The 21193-nt window shown below is 52.2% G+C and overlaps 1 protein-coding gene across 2 annotated transcripts in view; it reads right to left on the reverse strand.

The window, feature by feature from the left end:
• Positions 1 to 21193, reverse strand: part of ERGIC1 (endoplasmic reticulum-golgi intermediate compartment (ERGIC) 1) — a 134213-nt gene that overhangs the window by 37171 nt on the left and 75849 nt on the right. The window contains exons 3-5 of one of the 2 annotated variants that reach the window (XM_011987701.1): positions 19043 to 19115; positions 6852 to 6946; positions 1809 to 1933 (exon numbers count right to left, since the gene is read on the reverse strand). In XM_011987701.1, coding sequence (XP_011843091.1) covers positions 1809 to 1933; positions 6852 to 6946; positions 19043 to 19115 — 293 coding nt within the window. Of the gene's footprint in view, positions 1 to 1808; positions 2083 to 6851; positions 6947 to 19042; positions 19116 to 21193 lie in introns of those variants that run through there. The other variant, XM_011987702.1, reaches the window with a different exon arrangement.

Below are 21193 nucleotides of genomic sequence, written 5' to 3' on the forward strand. Positions count from 1 at the left end.
CTTTCTTTCTATCTGCACTAGCGCTGCGGCCCCAGCCAGCACATGGCTTTGAGCACTTGAAATGTGGTTGAGGAGAATGAATGACTGAATTGTATATTTTATTTAATTTGAATTAATTTAAATAACCTTATGTGGCTGGTGGCAACCTATTGGATAGTACAGTTCTGAAGCATAAATCTGATTACATTGCTTCCCTGTTTAACCCTCAAAAGGCTTTCCATCACAACCACCATAAAATCCAAATTACGGGGCATGGCAAAAGTGCTGTGTGGCAGCTCATGGGCAGTGACAGCCCCCAGTGAACCGCGACCCTCAGCATCCCTGCCTCCCGGTAGTCCCTCCTCCTGAGGCCCGGGCTGGTACGCGACTCACTTTAACTCATAACACGCGGCAGATTTCTCCCAGCAACAGCTGAAACCTTAAGAAGGCCTTGCGGCTTCTGCTTTAGCACTTAACGGAGTCCTGAACCGTCATGTAAGAAGTCCGCCCTGCTTGAAAGATGACCAGGCCTGGCCTTCCGCCCGCCCGCCAAGGACTGTGGGAAGGGACAGCAAGCACATGCCCTCTCTAAAGGGGAGCACTGTCCATAGGTGCCAGGTCATTGCCATAATGGGAACACGGACCCAATGCAGTGAGAGCCTCTGACTTTTAAAAGCCAGAAATCTGGACTCCTGATCTTTTCATACTGGTTCTGATACAGTTAAATGCTATACTGGACAAACATAATTTATCTTTGGGCTGGATGTGGCCACTGAGTTTGCAACCCCAGCTCAGGTGTCAGGGACCGGAGGAAGGGCGTTTTGAGCAGAGGCTGCAGGAGGGACAAGGAGAAGCCAGGAGTGGCAAGTGGCTCAGTTTGCCTGGGGCTGGGAAGGGGAGTTGTGGGACAGGAGGATTGCTGTGTGACCTTGGGCAAGACACTTAACCTCTCTGGGCCCCAGCATCCTAACCTGTCAAATGGTGCTGCCTCACAGCGTTGTTGAGAGGCTCCACTGTGACAGTACCGAGCTTCGAGGAGGGCCGGCACGCGCTGAGCAAAACCCTGCCAGCTGCCACCGGGTGCCTCGGCCCTCCCAAGGGCACTGCGCTCACCCACTTGACTTAGGATCTGAAGCTCCTGGTTCTGGGGACAAAACAACAGTGAACCTTGAATGGCCCTTCAGAGCTGACAAGGTACTTTCAAGCCCGCCTCGCCTCACTCCTCTTGGCTTTATTCCTCATCTCAGCACTTAGCATCCCTGATGCTTTCTGGTTTGTAGACTGTCTCCCTCCACCAGAATGGAAGCCCCACCAGCCCAGGGACGCTGCCCTAGAGCCTATCACCGACCCTGGAACACAGAAGGTGCTTATTCAAAATTTTTTTTGAATGAATGAATCTGCATTAGCTCATTTAATCCCCACACAAACTTGTGAAGTGGCTGGTATCCTGATATTATTATCACCATCACATCCTCAGCCTAAAATGGGTCAAGTGACTTGTAGGGGCCAAGAGGGGGTAGAACTGGGACTTGAACCCAGGGGTGGGGGCTGCAAATCCTCAGGTCTTCTCACCATTGTCTCCCTCATTGGGGAGAAGAGTAGCTCCTTCCTGAACCGGCCATCAGGGGCTTAAAACTGCAGGAAACCTGGACGCCTGCATCCAGATTCTCAGCAGGGACGGCCAGGCAAGTGGGCACGAACCCTCACTCGCCGGGGGCTGTGTCAGGGTCAGGTCGAGTGAGTGCGTACCTCCACAACCAGTTTCCAGGGAGCAAGGAGACAGCGGGAATGGGGAGCAAGTAGAAAGGGCTGAGGCAGGGCTTCCGTACCTTGTTGATGCTGAACTGCCCCTCGAAACGGCAGCCTGCCCCATTGTTCAGGGGGATCTTCATGGAGTTGTCAATGTGGCCCACTTCATGCCTGCCCATCTCATCCTGAATGTCCAGCCCGACCACTGCAGGAGCCAAAGGGAGACAACAGTCACAAACCCAGAGACATGGGAGGATGGGGGCCAGCCTGTTCTCTCTGGGAGCCTTCATTCATCCATTCCAGGGACAGGCCGGGCTGGGGACCTCCAGGAGCTCATAGTCTGGGGTCCAAAGACTGCAGGGGACAGAATAATGACTCTGCTAAATGTGAGGCTGAGGGGAGGCAGGGCATAGTAGGGGTCCCGGGGCCACCCTGGGGGTCTGCCATACTGGTCCTCTGAATCTGGGTTCTGCCTCAGGTACTTAACCTCTGGATGCCTCAGTTTCTTTCTCTGTAAAATGGGGGGTGACCATAATTGAACCTTCCTTGGAAGATTATGAGGATCAAATAGTTCAGGTGTAGAAAATGCTTAGGGTCTGATGGATGCGAGGTGGAAAGTGCTTAATAAATGTTAGCTCTTGGATCTCAGATAGTCTTTTTATTTATTTATTTATTTATTTATTTTGAGACAGAGTCTCGCTCTGTTGCCCAGGCTGGAGTGCAATGGCACGATCTCGGCTCACTGCAACTCCACCTCCCAGGTTCAAGCGATTCTTCTGCCTCAGCCTCCCGAGTAGCTGGGATTACAGGCATGCGCCACTAGGCCCGGCTAATTTTTGTATTTTTAGTAAAGATGGGGTTTCACCATGTTGGCCAGGCTGGTCTCGCTTCTGACCTCAGGTGATCCACCCGCCTCAGCCTCCAAAAGTGCTGGGATTACAAGTGTGGGCCACCATTCCCGACCTTCAGATAGTTATGGGGTGAATAGGCTCAGGCCCCCATCCACTCATCCATCATTCACTTATTCATTCATTCACACATTCCTTTACCCATCGCCTATGCTACCGGGCCCTATGATAAGCACCAGGGACGCACAAAGGGAAAAGGCAGGCCCTGCCCTCTGTCACCTCACTGTGACTCAGATGGCTTCCCCATCTGTAAAATGGGCAGGCCAATGCCAACTTCATCCCCAGAGATGGTCCAACTAGCCAGCGGTGAGAGGATTCCTGTGAACTATGGAAATGCAGGAATTTCCCTGGCAGGAGCGTAAAAAGGAGGTGCCATACAGAGGAAGAACAGCTGGAAGCAATTTTAAAGAGGGCCAACCTTAAATGGGAAAAATGGGAACAACTCTGTGTTCCTCGATGAGGATGGAGAAGTAAATGAGGACCCATCCATAGAAGGGAACGTGCTGGAGCCATTCAAAATGACCCTCACGGTCCACAGGACACGGGAAATGCCAATGGTAAAATGTGAAGTTTAGAGAAAACACAAGCAGGTCCCCATTTCACTCAGCAGCTCCAATGCTGGCAGCCTGTCCTCTAGATACACAGTGTGTGTCCAGATGTCTGTGCAAAGCTGCTCAGGCAACCTCATTTGAAATTGTGGCAATCGGAAGCAATTCAACCGTTTGTCACCGGAGCCAGTGGAACAGCCCTCTTTCCCAGTGCTGTGCAGCAGGCAGGTACAAAAAATTGGCTAAATGCAGGTGCATGGAGCAGGCTCAGAGCAGATCAGTGGCTGAGTTACTAGCACTGGGACCTCGAGCAGGTTACTTAACCTCTGTGCCCCAGTTTCCTCTTCTATCACAGGCTTGTTGTGAGGGTTAAAGAAAAGTAAAACAGGACTGGGCACAGTGGCTCACGTCTGTAATCCCAGCACTTTGGAAGGCCAAGGTGGGAGGATCACTTGAAGCCAGCAGTTCGAGACCAGCCTGGCCAACATGGCGAAACCCCATCTCCACTAAAAACACAAAAAATTAGCTGGGCATGGTGGTGGGTGCCTATAATCCCAGCTACTCTGGAGGCTGAGGCAGGACAATCACTTGAACCCAGGAGGCGGAGGTTGTAGTGAGCTGAGATCGTGCCACTGCACTCCAGCCTGGGCGACAGAGAAAAACTCTATCTCAAAAAAAAAAAGAAAGAAAAGAAAAGTAAAACAGCACTTACTATGTGCTAGACTCTCTTCTAAGTGCCTTTTATGTAAGAACACACCATCTTGGCTGGGCATGGTGGCTCATGCCTGTAATCCCAGCACTTTGGGGGGCCGAGGCGGGTGGATCACAAGGTCAGAAGTTTGAGACCAACCTGGCCAACATAGTGAAACCCCATCTCTACTAAAAATACAAAAAATTAGTCAGGCATGGTGGCGGGCGCCTGTAATCCCAGCTACTGAGGAGGCTGAGGCAGGAGAATGGCTTGAACCCGGGAGGTGGAGGTTGCAGTGAGCTGAGATCACGCCATCGCACTCTAGCTCCGGCAACAGTGCGAGACTCTGTCTCAAAACAAACAAACAAACAAACGAAACACCATTTAAACACCCCTGTGGGGAAGACAGTATTATCAGTCCCATTCTACACCTAGGGAAACTGAGGCACAGATACCTCACAGCTAGGAAACATCAGAGCTTGGAATGAAATCCAGGTGGATTTGCTTCTGAGCCCACACCCTTCAGCCATTCTGCTAAGACACCTCAAATCCCAATGCATTTAATATAGCCAAAGGATGCAGGGCAGGGCCTGGCCTGGAAGAACAGAATAAATGGCAGCTGTTATTATTTTACTCATATTATGAGTAATATGAGAACAGCTCCAAGACACTAGCTAGAAAAAAAAAACCCAGAAACTCCAGAAGGTTCCCACATGGTAGGGTCCCAATTAATTATGTAAACAACAACAACAACCCAAACCCAATATGTGTTCACAGACACACACACATGTAGGGGTGGGGAATAGGGACCCACCTTCTAGCAGCGGTGTCCTTTGGGGAAGATGGCATACTGGGACAAGAAGGGAGACAGGGGAGGGGTACTTTTGCTTTTTAAAAAGCATATTATTTTTGTATTTTTGAATGTATGTCTATTTTAAGATTAACATGTATTCTTCTATTAGTTGTATAATGAAGAATATTATTTTTAAAAGCAGGATATGAGATCATACATGCAGCACGATCTCAGCTATGCTGAGAAACACAGAGAGGAAGGCCAGCTGGACAGAACGATGTGAAAATGCCACCGACACCGCTGTCAGGTAGCAGAATTACGGGTGATCTCTTTTGCTTCCCTGTGTTTTCGAGAAGTATAATGACGAGCATGCATTTTTTCCTACAATAAAAATGTGATGTTCTTTTAAAGAAAAGCCAGAATGCTGGGCTCTAGCAGGGGTGAGGGGCTTGGGGGTTCAGGTTATAGCCCACAGATCCAGCAGGGCATGGCAGGGCACGGGGTAGAGGTTGCCTGGCCCCTCCTGGAACCACATCTCTTCCCTTTCCTACCCCACTGGTCCCAGTCCTCTGGTCTGACTAAGAATTTCCTTGTTCCAGAGATACAGTCACTCCTGAATGAGAACCTGCCAGATGAATTATTTTTCTAAGTGAAAGAAAAAAAAATAACAAAAAATAAGACCGACCTATTTCGACAGGTTCCCTGGCTTGGGGCCCAGCGAGGATTCAAAATTGTGACGTAAATCTCACCCAAAGCAATGACAGGGCTGACACTCTCCCTATCTCTGGCCGGAGGTGCACCCAGTGTTCTCTCAGCTGTGTCCTTTAACAGGAAGAGGGGGTGGGCAGAGAAGGGCCTGCAGCAGGCTCCGTGCCAGGCTGGGAGGAGGGACGGCTGGAACCCCAGTCCAGGAGAGGGCGCCCAGTCTACTCGCGGACGAGTCTGGAGACAATGCATTAGATTCTCCCAAGAACCTCAGACAACAGACATTACTAAGCCCATTTTGCAGATGAGGAACCTGAAGCTCAGAGAGTCACCTTAGCCAAGGTCACAGTTTTAGCCAGCAAAGGAGCCAGGATCTGACTCCAAATCAGACTTCAAATGAGTTTTGTTTTGTAGAAGTAATTCACTCTGGGCCGGGCACGGTGGCTCATGCCTATAATCCTAGCACTTTAGGAGGCTGAGGTGGGTGGATCACCTGAGGTCAGGGGTTCAAGACCAGCCTGGCCAACATGATGAAACTCCATCTCTACTAAAAATACAAAAATTAGCTTCGCATGGTAGTGCGCACCTGTAATCCCAGCTACTCGGGAGGCTGAGGCAGAAGAATTGCTTGAACCCGGGAGGCAGAGGTTGCAGTGAGCCGAGATCACGCCACTGCACTCCAGCCTGGGTGACAGGAGTGAAACTCCGTCTTAAAAAAAAAAAAAGATTTCATTCTTTTGGTTAAAACAAAATAGGTGTGAAGTCAAAAAAGGAATCTCCCAGCCCTCCCCTGTCGCAGGTGCTCTAGAGCCCTGTCCTGCACTCTCATGGACGGTGGACCAATCCGGCTTCTATAGGTGTCGGCCGCCAACAACTCAGAGCTGCACTCTTCTCCAGATGAATGCTCTTGGCTGACCAGAGGTCTTCTTGCCTGAGATGCTTGGGAGGTGATGTGACCCCTGCCACACACACCACTCTGCAGCCATTACCCAATGACATGGATAATAACAGCCTGGTCCCATTGCTACTGGGTGTGACAAATGCTATGGTGTCATTCACACCCCCCAGTATCCTGTGAGATCAGGCTGAGTTTGGACTTCAGCTGAACACACATCTTTGCTTATCCTCTTACACTGCCCTATCCTGCATCTCTCACTCCCTTACAGCTTCCTCCCTCAACAAGTCACTTCCATGAGACTCAGGCTCTGCTGCAAAGCTGTAACATGACCCTAAGAGACTCCCTGCCTCGCTGCACCCACACAGCTGCTCTCCAGAAGTAACCCCCATGAGCAGTGTCTTCTGTTTTTTATGCCAGAAAACCTCCAAGTGCATGCATACTCATTATATTCTCCTCCAAAAAAGAGTGGGGAGAACCATGTGTTGGCTTGGCTTGTCCTGGAGATCTTGCCACTTCTGCACACATGCATTTGCCCTGAGGAGGTGTCCTGCTGGAGGGAGGGACTGTGTGGAGTACTCACACTCGCAGTGCAGATTGGGTAAACTGATGTTCAGACTGACATCGATCTTGCCCCCGCTGTCCTTGTCTGGGTCATCGACGTAGAGCTCGTTCACACTAGGGGAGAGACAAGTATAGGAACCTTTGTTGAGATGGGGACGAAGATCTCAGCTGCAGGGGACAGCCAGGGATCACTTCACTTGGCGACCACAACTTAGATAACCCAGACTCCATCTGGGCAGAGCCTGCACTTCCTGTGCCCTCAGGCATGGGTCTAGGTTGCATTCTTCAAATGCAGCCTTACCTCTCAAGAGGGGAGGGCTGGACCGGGCACGGTGGCTCACGCCTGTTATCCCAGCACTTTGGGAGGCCAAGGTGGGTGGATCACCCGAGGTCAGGAGTTCAAGACCAGCCTGACCAACATGGCGAAACCTCGTCTCTACTAAAAATACAAAATTAGCTGGGCGTGGTGGTGCATGCCTGAAATCCCAGCTACTTGGAAGGCTGAGTATCATGAACCCAGGAGGCTGAGGTTGCAGTGAATGGAGATTGCGCCACTGTACTCCAGCCTGGGCAATAAGAGTGAAACTCTATCTCAAAAAAAATAAAATAAAATAAAGAGAGGAGGGCTGGGGATAGCATAGTGGTAAGAGAATATCTTTCAGAGTCAGACAGATTCAAGTTCAAATCCTGGTTCTGATACTTGTTATGCTCACCTCTGTGAACCCACCTGTTAAGTAGGGATAACACCACCTACTACAAATAAGGTGGTTCGAACACTAAAATGAGAAATAGGGGTCTTATGAGGGATCAGGGCCTGGCGCCAACAGGCATAGAGGACCTTACCGCCTCCTCTCTTGAGGTCCCCTCCCCCCAGCTGGGAAGCCAGGAATTCCCTGATGCTCATCCCTAGGGGCAGAACTGGTTCTGAGAAGCAACTGGATGGCTGTATTAATTTCCTGTGGCTGCTGTAACAAATTATCACAAAGTGAACGGCCTAAACCAACAGGCATTCATTGTCTTACGCTTTCGGAGGTCAGAAGTCTAAGATGGGCTGTGTTCCTGGGAGAATGCATTTTCTCGCCTTTTTCAGCTTCTAGGTGCTGCCTAGGCTTGTGGCCCCTCCTCCCAATTCCAAAGCCAGCAGCTTCCCCTCTCTCTGACCTCTACCTTTTTTTTTTTTTTTTTCCCCTTTTTCGGAGACAGAGTCTCGCTCTGTTACCCAGGCTGCAGTGCAGTGGCACAATCTCGGCTCACTGCAACCTCCACCTCCCAGGTTCAAGCAATTCTTCTGCCTCAGCCTCCCGAGTAGCTGTGACTACAGGCGCGTGCCACCACTCCAGCTAATTTTTGTATTTTTAGTAGAGACGGGGTTTCACCATATTGGCCGGGCTAGTCTCGAACTCCTGACCTCGTGATCCACTGCTCTGCACTCCCCACCCCACAACCCTCCCAAAGTGCTTCATCTGGCCCACCTGGCTAACCCAGGATCCTCTCCCCATCTCGAGATCCTTAATGTAATCACATTTGCAAAGTTTCTTTTGAATACAAGGTAACACGGCCACATGCATCAGGATCAGGGACCTAGACATCACTGGGGGCAGGGAGTCATTATTCTGTTGACCGCATGGGCCATAGTTAGGGGCAGGTGGCTCCACAGACAGCCATGTCACCTTGCTGTCAGCAGCACAGTGTTGGCATCTGTTAGCAATCCAAATTTGCTCAACAAATACTTTTTGAGTACCTACTACCTGTCAGGAGCCAGAAACAGCAATGAATCAGACAGACGCTGTCTCTGCCCTTATCAAGCTTATAGACACAAGAACCAGACATCACTCAGCTCCTAAATAAATATGCTGCCACTCCCAGCGCTGATTACTGCTTTGACAGAAAGCTGCAGGGGGCTGCAAGAGGGACTACAGGGCCATTGACCTTTGGGGAGAAGGGGCTGGGAAGACTTTTCTGAGGTGTGACTGAGGTCTGGGGGATGCGTAGGCATCATCCTGGCAGCATGTGCAAAGGCCTGGAGGTTGGGGAGGGCACAGTGGGTTTGGGGAACTGAATGAAGGTCACCATGGTTGTAGTGTAAGGAGGCTGCATAAGGCCTTTAGACTTTTTTTTTTTTTTTTTTTTGACAGAGTCTCGCTCTGTCCCTCAGGCTGGAGTACAGTGGCAGGATCTCGGCTCACTGCAACCTCCGCCTCCCGGGTTCAAGCGATTCTCCTCCCTCAGCCTCCCAAGTAGCTGGGACTACTGGCTCGTGCCACCACGCCTGGCTAATTTTTGTATTTTTAGTAGAGGTGGGGTTTCACCAGGTTGGCCAGGCTGGTCTTGAACTCCTGACCTCAGATGATCTACCTGCCTCGGCCTCCCAAAGTGCTGGGATTACAGGTATGAGGCACCATGCCCGGCCGAGGCCTTTAGACTTGATAGGAGCACAGCCACGGAGTCAGGCTTGCACTCTCCTGGGCTCCCTCTGGCTGCTGCGAGCAAGACCCACTGGAGAGGCTGCTGTGCAGGAGGGAGACCAGGCGGGGGATGGTGGCGCCTTGGACGGGGTGGGATGGGAACGGAGAGGAGGAGGGCTGCAGGAACCCACCTAGAGCAGGCAGGACTTGCTGATGGATGGGACTGGGGCAGAGGGAGGTGAGGTGAGCGGGGAATGCAGACACACTGCTGCGTCTCTTCCTGGACCCATTCTTTGGGCTGAGAGCCTCTAGAAGAGGAGCAGGACAAGCAGGAGGGAGAGGGACTGAGAGATAGAGGCTGTGCCGAGCCCAGGTGTCTTGGAGGCATCCCGGAGTAGCTGCTGGGATGTCTGATGGCTGCATCTGATTCCCAATAACGCCCCCACCCAGAGGGAACCAAATCTAAAGGCCTGGCCAGGGGGAGGGGGCAGCTGAAGGGGGCAGTGCTTCAGGTGGCTGGGCTGTGGTTAAACATTTATTAGGCCCCTTGGGTCCCGTCCCTCGGCTGTAAAATAAAAGAGAACTGCTCTATCTAAGCAATGAAGACGCCAAGAGAGCTTTGTAAATGGCCACATCTTAGGGAAAGAATGAGTAGGACCAAAGCAAAGGAATTTCGTTTTTACTAAGACCACATCTTTGCACCCCTAACACCTGGTGTGATGCTGTTCACAAGGAACGGTGGGCTCTGAAAGACGCCTGGGGCCTGTTTCTCTGTGGGGCCCACAAGGATATTCCCAGAGACAAGCGTGCAACAGATGGGCCCCCACTCGTTAGTTAGGAGGCCGACTACACGCATTTCATGCCGTCCCGTGTGCGCCTGTGAAATGCCCTGAGCCCCATCTTAAAACCAGGAAACAGGCTTGGAGAGGGTGTGTCCCATCCCCAGGGTCACATGCTAGCAAGTAGCTGAGCTAGAATCTCAACCCGGGCTTTCCACAGCTCAGGCTGCCTCCCAGTCCTCTCCTCAGCATCAGGGTCAAGGAAGAAAATGAAGGAGGGCCCTGGTCCTGGGAAGCCTTAGGATGCGAGAGGGGAGACATGGGCCTGCGCTTGACCTTGCTTGTACTGTTGGCTCCAATCAGAGGCCACCAAGAACGAAGAAGCTGGAGGGAGAGGGGCAAACAGGAGCCCAGGAGGCTATAAGAGACAGGACTAGCTGGATTTCCTAGGCCAACTAAGAATTCCTAAGCCTAGCTGGGGAAGGTGGTCGCACCCACCTTTAAACACGGGGCTTGTAACTCAGCTCACAGCTGACCAATCAGGTAGTAAAGGGAGCTCACTAAAATACCAATTAGGCTAAAAGCAGGAGGTAAAGAAACAGCCAAATCATCTATCGCCTGAGAACACAGGGGGAGGGACAATGACCGGGATATAAACCCAGGCATTCGAGCTGAATCGGGCAACCCGCTTTGAGTCCCCTTCCTTTGTACGGGAGCCCTGTTTTCACTCTATTAAATCCTGCAACTGCACACTCTTCTGGTCCATGTTTGTTCCAGCTCGAGCTGAGCTTTAGCTCGCAGTCCACCACTGTTGATCGCAGCCGTCACAGACCCGCCGCTGACTTCTCCCCCTCTGGATCCAGCAGGGTGTCTGCTGCGCTTCTAATCCAGCGAGGCGCCCATTGCCACTCCCGACCGGGCTAGAGGCTCGCCGTTGTTCCTGCATGGCTAAGTGCCCGGGTTCATCCTAACTGAGCTGAACACTGGTCGCTGGGTTCTACAGTTGTCTTTCGTGATCCACGGCTTCCAATAGAGCTATAACACTCACCTCATGGCCCAAGGTTCCATTCCTTGGAATCCGTGAGGCCAAGAACCCCAGATCTAAGAACAAAGACCCGCCGGTAACAGGCCCGAGGAGGATCCGCCTCCCTACAGCCAAATGCTCTGCCCTGGCCTTCAGCACCCAATTTCTACCCCAGCTGTAATTTGCAACTCTGGAGAGCTGCTGAGTAATGAAATTGCTGGGTGATTAACACACAGTCAACTAAGGAGAGCCTCGGCTTCCCTTCCCAGCCAGGAAGCCGCCTGGGACTCTTCTTTGAAGCAACTCACCTTTCCCACCTGGCGAGGCTGGGCCTCCGCACAGCACTGAGGGATTGTGGGATGATGTCATCCACTGGCAACCCTCTGGAGGTGACCTCAGCCAAGAGCAAAGTGAATCCCAGGTGTGGTGCCAAGGTGAGCTCACCCACAAGGCCCCAGGAAGCTTCTCCCAGGCGTGGGTCCCTGTCTTCCTAACCAGAATAAGCACAGAACAGGCTCCGCAGGACTAGAGGGCCACCCAGAACAAGGGGGCAGCGGTGCTGGGCAGGGACAGCCTGCGGCGCTCTGGCCAGGCTGGTTATGTAAGGCTAGAACTGGCTGCTCCCAGGCTCCTTCCTGGAGGGCCCCCAGGCTGTGGGATAAACACAGTTCAATCACCTGGGCTGCCTGATGAGGTCAATAAAGCCGCCTTCGTGTCCAAGGCAAATGTTCCCAGGCTGCTGGCTTCCTGCCACCCCAGCCAGCGCCACAAGCTCGCCCACAGCCACCCCATGGCAAGGGCCTGCCAAGGCTAACTAACTTTTGGCTAGGGCTGAACTGATTTTAAAAGGCCAACGGGCTGCCAGAAATCAACCCACCTGGAAGAAAAGGAAATGTTTTTTGTGGATTCATTGTGGTTTGAGGACTTCCATGGGCCTGACTCCCCTGTCACCAGTGTGGGCAGTGGGAAGGCCAATGGAGGCAGTGGCAGACAGGTGTGGGCTCACCTCCTGGCTCTGCCACTTAGAAGCTGGGAGACCCAGGACACACTGCTTCACCTCTCCGAGCCTCAGTTTCCTCATCTGTAAAATTGGAAAAGCTTTCAATCAGTTTGAAAATAGGCAAAATTAATCTATGGCAATGGAAGTCAGATTAATAGTGGTGGGGGCTCTGACTGGGAGGGGCTCAAGGGACCCTTCTTTGGTGATGGAATGTATTATGTCTTCATCTGAGTGGTTACATGTGTAAACACACATGAAAATTCATTAGGCCTCTACCTTAAGATTTGTACACTTTGCAGTATGTAAGTTACAAATACCTCAATAGAATAAGAAAATAAGAAAGGAAAGGAAGGAGGGAGAAAGGAAAGGAGAGAGAAAGAGGAAAATAAGGATAAAGATTCCATCCACTTCACAGGGCTGCTGGAGGACTGCCAGGTCAAGCCGTTGGCTGCCCCAGGGCAGGAGAATGAGTGAGTGAGTGTGTGTACGTTAGTGAGTGTGAGTCAGTGAGTGAGTGTGCATGTGTGAGACTCAGCTCTCTCTCGAGGGCTGACTCCAGACACTTCCTGGTAAAGAAAATACAGCATCGCGAGGGAAGCCCAGGCTACCAGGGTTCAAATCCTGGCTCTGCCACCTCTTGGCTGATTGACTTGGGCAAGGGGCTTCCCGTCCATCAGTTTCCCCAGATATAAAATGGGGACAATCATAGTATCTATGCCATGGGGTTGCTGAGAAGATCAAATGAGAACAAGCGCCATGCTAAGTGTGGTCTTAGTAAACAGTAAGTGCTCAGTAAATGTCTACTGTTTTATCATTATTATTAATATTGATGCTCAATGAGTTGATCCAGTGTTTAACAAGGGTACTGTTCTCCCTTCACATCGACAAAACCAGGCTCAGAGGAGCACAGATGGCTGGCCAAGATCACAGGACCAGGAGGAGGCAGAGGCAGGATCCCAGCCCAAGGACAGGGGGCCCAGAGCCCATGCTCTTTCCAAGCCATTGCACTGCCTGGATGGGATGGGAATCGGTGAAAAACTGAGGGGCCGGTGGCCCTCAAGTGGACTTGTGATGCAGGCATCCTAGTCCTTTTTCATAATCTTCAGGTGTGCCCCCTCCTCCCACCGCCGTGGCCCAGGTGCCTGCAGGGTACAGGAGTGCTTAGGGGTCCAGTTGCATCTGTCCCACAAGCCTCCCCCACCCCCATCAACACCCCCAGGACGGGGGCTCCACGAGCCTCAGCACAGAGTTTGTGCTCACAAACTTCGGTGGAATGAGCCTGAGTGGAGGAGAGAGTCCTCAGCAGAACTCCCAGGACACAGGGAAGGCGCACGCTGGTGGAGCCGTTGGGAGCACATTCCAGGTGGGGGACGCCAGATGGCGTCATGGAGTCAGGCCCAGTGTGGCGAGTGCGTGGGAGGGTGGGGTGTGGGTGGGCAGTGGCCTTGTAGGGAGAGGTACGCAAGGGCCTGGGGAGGTGTGGGTGGGGAAAGTGTAAATGGAATGTGGTGGAGGGCCTTGAAATTCTAGTCTGAGGCATGAGTTCGATGACATCTATACAAAACAATTTTATTTGCTTTTAGAAGAGCCCTTAAATAGTTCAGATTCCTGCCTGAAGTATCTGACCTCCATGCTTCAAAATTTGATCAAATGGAAACTTAGGCGGCAGTGAGGCCCGCCGCAAGGGCTTGGGGTGGGGTGGAGGGAGGGACGGAGATTCTGCAAGCACGCGCTCCGGAACCTTGAGTTTCAAATTCTGACTCGTCCAGGTCGAAGTATGTGCATCTAGCACCCACCACGCGGACGTCTAAAATACATCCCTTGGCAGCCAACCACCGGGTTCTGCCCACCCCTGCTCCAAAGCCAAAGTCCCAGCACCCTCAGCCCCTCTGACTTGGGTCATCCCCCAGCTCCCAGCAGGGCTTTGGCCTCTGGGTGGCCCCACACCAAACTCATCTTCACAAGAGGTGAGCTGCCCGAGACGTAAACCCGTCACTCCACACTCAGACGCCCTCAGGCCTCCTATTGCTAAGAGCTATGTCCTTCATGCTCCTTAATGGGACGCCTGGGGCCCTCTACCCAGCCTGGCTCACAACCCAGGCTCAAGGCAGGCAACCTGGAGACTTCCAGCTCCTCCTCCTAGTTAAGCTGCTGCTCCCCACTCCTGGCCTCCTATGGGGAGCCTGTGAGAACATGATTCCAGGTGACCTCCAAGTTCCCACCTCCCAGGCTTCCATCTGCCTGTTTGGCCACCTCACCCTAGAAGGGTGCATCCAAGTCCTCCAGTCAACTATTCTAACCAAAAAGCAGTGGCTCCCATGAGCCTGGGGCCCTGAAATGCTCGGGGCAGGGAAATGGGGTAAAACAGAGGAGAGGTGCTGAGTCTGGGCTTTAGCAGCACAGACCTGGGTTTCACCACTTACTGCTTCATGTGGTTTTGGCCGCCTGGTGCCTCAGTTTCCCCAGGTGTAACATGGAGTGAACAGTAGTAGTTACCTCGAGGGGTCCTGCGATGATCAAGGAGATGACCATCATGAAGTGCTGACCTGCTGGGCACAGTATGCACGCCTATAATCCCAGCACCTCATGAGGTTAACAATTATTAAGAGCAGTCAGAGACTGGGCAGTCAGAGGCTGGAACATTCTGTGGCCAGGTTGCCTGAGGAGGGTCCTGCTCCCTGGAAACACAGAGTTTCAGAACACTCTGTGAAGCCTCTTTCCCAGGGATAATTACCGGCCTGTCCAAAGCCAGGTTGGAGCTCAACCACCCAAACAAATGTGCCTCCCCCTCCCCCGCAACCAGGCCCAGGCCAGAATAAGCGTCTTATGTCACTGATAACCACAGGCTGGGGTTGGAGCCATGTTGATCCAACCAATGGTGACCTCATTTCCTTAAGTTACAATCTCACGGTGACAGGAGGGGGCACTGACCCCACTGTAGCCACAAACCTGCCACAGAGGGCCAGCCACTCAGAAAAAGAGAACTGTGACCTTCGGTTCTTCCCAAACCTGCAGGGCTTCCTGGGGTCACAAGCTTCTGACAACTGGAAGACCCCAAAGATGCGATGCTTTCTCCTCTCGATTGCTTAGTAAGTCCTAGGGCTCACCCTGCGGAGGCCCTTCGGGCAATTCCTGCACCTTGGTAAGGAGGCAGCAGGGAGGGAAGGGGGCATTGGGGTCACTGTACCTTCATAGCTGGAGCCTCTGGCCTCAGCTCCGGACAGCCCTCTCTGTTCACCCCTGCCTCCCTCCCTCTCTCCAGCCGCTGACTTAGCACAGGGTTAGACTTCAGGCAAATGCTCAAAAAATGTCCCCTCATGTTTTTGTTTTGTTTTGCTTTGTTTTTGTTTGAGACGTGGTCTCACTCTGTCTCCCAGGCTGGAATGCCATGGCGCCATCACAGCTCACTGCAGCCTGGATCTCCTGAGCTCAAGTGATCCTCCCACCTCAGCCTCCCAAGTAGCTGAGCCTACAGGTGTGTGCATCCATGGCCAGCTAATGTTTTTAAAATTTTTCTGCAGAGACAGGATCTCACTGTGTTGTCCAGGCTGGTCTTGAACTCCTGGGCTCAAGTGATCCTCTGGCTTTGGCTTTTCAAAGTGCTGGGATTACAGGTGTGAGTCACGGCACCTGGCCCCCTTCCTCCCCTCATCATCTAAGCTTTGTACCTCTCCAGGAACTCCGTGGGGTCAGAGCGTCCAGGCTGCCCCCGGGAGACAGGGAGAGGAAGTCCTGGCGCAGGGGAATGGGGAGCAGCGGGAACACACAGTGCTCGTCAGAAAGCAGCAGCCCTGCCCTGGGGAGACTGCAAGAGTTGTCTGGGCTTGCTGGAAGGGCCCTTCCCCAGTGCTCCCAGGCATTGTGCGGGTGGGGCCGCACCTGCTCGAGCCTCAAGCTGTGACGTCAAAACGCACTTGAAGGCGGCCCATTGCCTCAGTGCCCCACCTCATGTGGGATGAGCTGGGAACGCCGCCCCACACGCTGTCAGCAGCAGGCAAGAGAGGCATCTTCTTAACTCAAAGCGGAAGAGGGGACGAGGAGTTCACATTCACTGAGTACTTACATGCCTAGTGCGGAGCGGCCTTAAAACCTCTTTAAAGTTAGACAGGAACTATGTAGGAAATGAATAAATGCACAAAGAGCTACAGACCTTGTGATATTAAAGTATATCCGGCACTATATTAAGTAGCTTTCAGCTAAATAATCTTGTTTGAGCCTCATAAAATATCCTGTGCCTGCAGCTGTCTCATTTTCTACCCGCTGCCCTGCTTTAGTCCTTGTCTTTGGAGCACTTGCCCCTGATTGATACAGTCTAGTCTTGTTTGCTTGCTGACTGTGGCCTCCACTGGCATTTTCAGCTCCTCCACGTGTGGAGCCACAAAGCAGTGAGTGAGCAGATCCAGCCCTGGGCTCCACGAGCTCATCATCAAGAAGTGAGTCCCAGGCCAGGTGCAGCGGCTCATGCCTGTAATCCCAGCACGTTGGGAGGCTGAGGCAGGTGGATCATCTGAGGTCAGGAGTTCAAGACCAGTCTGACCAACATGGTGAAACCCTGTCGCTACTAAAAATACAAAAATTAGCTGGACATGGTGGCACTCACCTGTAATTCCAGCTACTCAGGAGGCTGAAGTATGAGAATCTCTTGAACCCGGGAGGCAGAGGTTGCAGTGAGCTGAGATCATGCCACTGCACTCCAGCCTGGGCGACAGAGCGAGACTCTGTCTCCAAAAAAAAAAAAAAAAAAAAAAGAAGTGAGTCCCAATTCTACCTGGCCCGTCTGCGTCCTACCTGCTCCATCTCCTACCCTGTCTGCGTCCTACCTGCTCCATCTCCTACCCTGTCTGCTTGCTTGCTTTGTCCTGGCTGATTGGCCTTCTTCCTGCCTTTTACATGCACCAGGTAATCCCTGCCTCAGGCCCTTTGCACCTGCTGGTGCTCCTACCCAAAACACATAAAGCCACCTGCCGGTGCCTGGTCTCAGCAGATGACACATGTGTGCCTCTGTCACCTTGCTCAGAACATGACAGGCCTGCCAAGCCAAGCAGGTCCCCTCCTAGAGAGTGGGGTACAGCCTGCAGAGGCCACTGGGTGCCTGGCATACAACAGGTACCTCATAACATCAGTAAGTCTCAACCCCTTGCTGCTCTCCCTGCTTCGACCTCTGATTCGTGATAGGGTGATCGTGAGATGTCCAGTGACCAAGCTGTACAGAGGGGAAGATGCTTGACTTGGATGTGGTCATCTCCCATTGGAGGCCTGGGGCGAATAAAACCCCTTCTTCGAACGCCGTGTGGCCACACAGTCATGTCTTGGGAAGCAGACCAACCTCTCCCAGAGCTGGAAGGGAGCTCAGATTCTGGTCTACTCTCCTTCATTTGGCTACCAATACTGAGACCCAGAGGGGTTTGGCAGCTTGCCTAGGGTCACACAGCAAAGTAGTAATTAAGCAGAGACCTGGCCCTGGGTCTCCCAATGCCTTAACCAGTACTCTTCCCACCATTGTAAAAGGTCCCCTGGGCTTTGGTGCCATCAGGGTTAAAACAGGATCAGAGTGACCAGGAAAGGCAAACTCTCCCATACCAGGGGAGGGCTGAAAGGTATACCCAGAAACAAGGCGAGACCAGCCCTCCCATCTCATAGGCCTCTCAGTGTGCTGGTCAAACACACGTGGGCTCAGGAGACAGGGAAGGCTGGAAGCCACCTCCTAACTATATGGCTGTGGGCAGGTCCTTCCACCTCTCTGGGCCTCAATTTCCTCTTTGTAAAGAGGAGGCAGCTCCCTCCTGGGGCTGTTTGAGAACTAAAGGTGGCAATGCTTGTATAATGAGAGTTGTCTTGGGCTAAGCAGCTATGTATTTAGTTTCCTATTGTCTTGTGGCTGAGTGGAGGCAAAGGAAACCAAGAAATCCCATTAGTGAAAAAGAAAATTCCAGTGCTGAGCAGGAGAGTGGGTGGCCAGGGCCCAGCTCTGTGATGACTTTCCGGGCTGTAAACACAGAAGCGAAGAGGCTTTGAAGCCTCAAGCCAGTGCCAAAGGCAGGAAGCTCCTGGGTCTAATTCCATCTCAGAGGGGTGTCCGATGAGGTCGTGACTGCATAATTCCAATGGCATTCTGTTACACACACCCCAGAGCGTTTACTGGGTTATCCAGACAACAGATAATTCTAGGAATCAGGGATGGATTAACTGCGTCACCCACTGCCAGGAAACCTGCACCGATTCCTCACCAAGTGTGGGCCTGAGAAATGGGAAGGGGGTTAGTCCAGGGGGCCGGGTGCTGATGTCAGCAACCTCGCCCCCTCCGGTAGGAAGCTGTATCCATTAGTTTCTCTGGACTCTTCAGCTCTCACATCAAATGACCCTCTGATGATTCAGAGGGAAAAAAGCCCACTGACCAAACAAAGGATGGCAGAGATGAGCAAATTATTTCTGTTCTTCTGTGAACCCACGAGAACCCCCACGGAACAGAACCAAAATGTTCTCTTCAGCTTTAACAAGGCAATATTCACTTTTGCTCTGACTTTATAGTCCTTTTACGAAACAGAAGCACAACCGATGCCACAGACTTGGAGACAGAAGTTGGAAGGTTTGGAACTTTCTCTCCTTTTTAAAACCCCCCCCCCCCTCTTTTTTTTTTTTTTTTTTTTTTTTTTGAGACAGTGTCTCGCTTTGTCACTCAGGCTGGACTGCAGTGGTGCAATCTTGGCTCACTGCAACCTCTGCCTCCCAGGGTCAAGCAATTCTCCTGCCTCAGCCTCCCCAGTAGCTGGGATTACAGGCGTGTGCCACCACGCCCAGCTAATTTTTGTATTTTTAGTAGAGACAGGGTATCACCATGTTGGCCAGGCTGGTCTCGAACACCGGACCTCAGGTGATCCGCCCGCCTCGGCCTCCCAAAGTGCTGGGATTACAGGTGTGAGCCACCTGGCCAAAGACCCCTCCCTCTTCTTGTCTGGGGTCCCAGAACATCCTGGAATGCCCCATCAGGGAAGTATGACTTACACTTCTGTCGTTATAAATCCGGTGAGCTCCGAGAGGAAGAGGAAGAGGATGAAGAGGCAGCAGCAGATGGAGACTGGAAGAAACAACAGAAATGCAAACTGTTAAGGGTGGTGGGCACTGATGAAGGAAGACCAGCCTAGAGGAAAGAGGAAAGAGGCCCCAGGACAAGGGTGTGGGGACCTGCCCACAGACCCTCCAAAGCCCCTTCTGACTCGAGCCTCAATATGAAGCAGCCCCACCCCCTGCCTTCGGGGTGCTGGTCTGGCCTCCAGGTGTGGATCAACCTGCCAGCATGAGCAAGCCTCCTGGGGTTGGCCCCGCTTCGTTCCAGGAGGGCTCTTTAGTGCAGAGGCCAGCCAAAGGCAGAGGCTGCAAACCGGTGGCCCACAAACGTGTTCTGTTTGGCTCGAGTGATAACATATTTCACAATTTGGAGTCCACCTCGAACAATCAGCATATTTCACATAAAAGGCCAGCGTTCCACCTTCTCCAGAAGAACATCTAACCCTTGTTCCCACAGAGGGTCTGAGCCCACGAGTTTGCCACAGGCCCCACCATTCCCTTCTGCCTTTCTGGTTCTGGGGCTGAGGCAGAGTCCATTGCTGTTTATCACCACCCTCTGTGGTGCCATCCATACTGTGCCCCTGTCCTTAGAAGGAGGAAAACGAGGCTATACACAGCGGTGCTTCCAGAGAAGAAATAATTCTTCATGGAAATGAAGAATGGCCCAATAGGTTTATTATTTCTTTATTTTTGAGACAGGGTCTTGCTCTGTCGCCCAGGCTGGAGTGCAGTGGCGCAATCTTGGCTCACTGCAACTTCCACCTCCTGGGTTTAAGCGATTCTTCTGCCTCAGCCTCCCGAGTAGCTGGGACTACAGGTGCCTGCCACGACACCCAGCTAATTTATTTATTTTTAGTAGAGATGGGGTTTCACCATGTTGGCCAGGCTAGTCTTGAACTCCTGTTCTCAAGTGAACCACCCACCTCAGCCTCCCAAAGTGCTGGGATTACAGGCATGAGCCACCGCACACGGCCGGTCCAATATGTTTAAAATGCTGAGTGTAGAACAGAATTCTGGGGTTGGCCATGTCAGCTGTTTTTCTCTCATCTGCCTAAGGACACTGAGGCTGGTGGACCCTGGAGTCACTCCTTGAGGCAGGACATAACAAGTGCCCCAGGGTCCGGCCCTCAACTCCACTCACCAGCGCCATCTCCTGACACTCCCCACAATGTCCAACCACCCAGCCACACCCAGCTGCATGCTACTCCCTAAACATGCCTTTCATTTCTGTTCCTTTGCTAGACTCATCATCCCTCCTCCTCCATGGTTATCCTCTCTGGTTGGTGAACTCCTACTCATCCTCCCAGGCCCGACTCAAATGTCCCTTTTGATGGGAAGCTTCCCCCACTCCCAGAGGTGGAGCTGGTCACTCTTTCCTCTGTGTTCCCAGCCTCTACTTGAACATGTTCCACATTTTATCGGTTATCTGTGGCTGTTTCCCCCACTAGATTCATATCCAGAAAGACAAATACTCTGGAGTTCCAGTGCCTGGCCTGGGGCTGGGGACATGGGAGGCACTAATAGGTATTGCGTACAGCAGAGAGTCAGCTCCCAGGATACAAAATGAGGGCTGAATACGCCCCACCTAACTTTATCCCAGAGGAGCTTAGTGGGCAAGGGCTCACATCCCAGTACCGCGCTCACTGCTCACCTGCTGCATGGCCCTAAGTGAGCTACTTAACCTCTTTGTGCCTCCACTTCCTCGCCTGTAAATGGCAGCAATGGTAGTGCCTGCCTTATAGGGCTGCTCTGAGGATCTCAGTAACCTAAGGATTGAGCTTGAAACAGAGCCCGGCAGGTAATAATTACTTGAGCATCAGCTCATGAGTAGGACTTCCATCAGGGAGATGTGGGAAGGGTTTGGTGACCTGGGGAAAGTGATTTGACACATTGGTTGACCCTCAGTTTCCTGCAAAGAAGACTTCCCAGTGCCTCTTGCTAATTCTGCTGCCTTCTCTGCAGCCTGCACCTGGACTGGCAGAGCCAGCATCACGGGTGTGACAGCCAGTTCTCTCTATTATTTTTCTTACTCCATATCTATTTATTTTTATTTATTTATTTATTTATTTATTTATTTATTTATTTATT

Source organism: Mandrillus leucophaeus, unplaced genomic scaffold (genome assembly GCF_000951045.1).
Source record: "Mandrillus leucophaeus isolate KB7577 unplaced genomic scaffold, Mleu.le_1.0 Scaffold314, whole genome shotgun sequence".
Lineage (NCBI taxonomy): Eukaryota > Metazoa > Chordata > Mammalia > Primates > Cercopithecidae > Mandrillus > Mandrillus leucophaeus.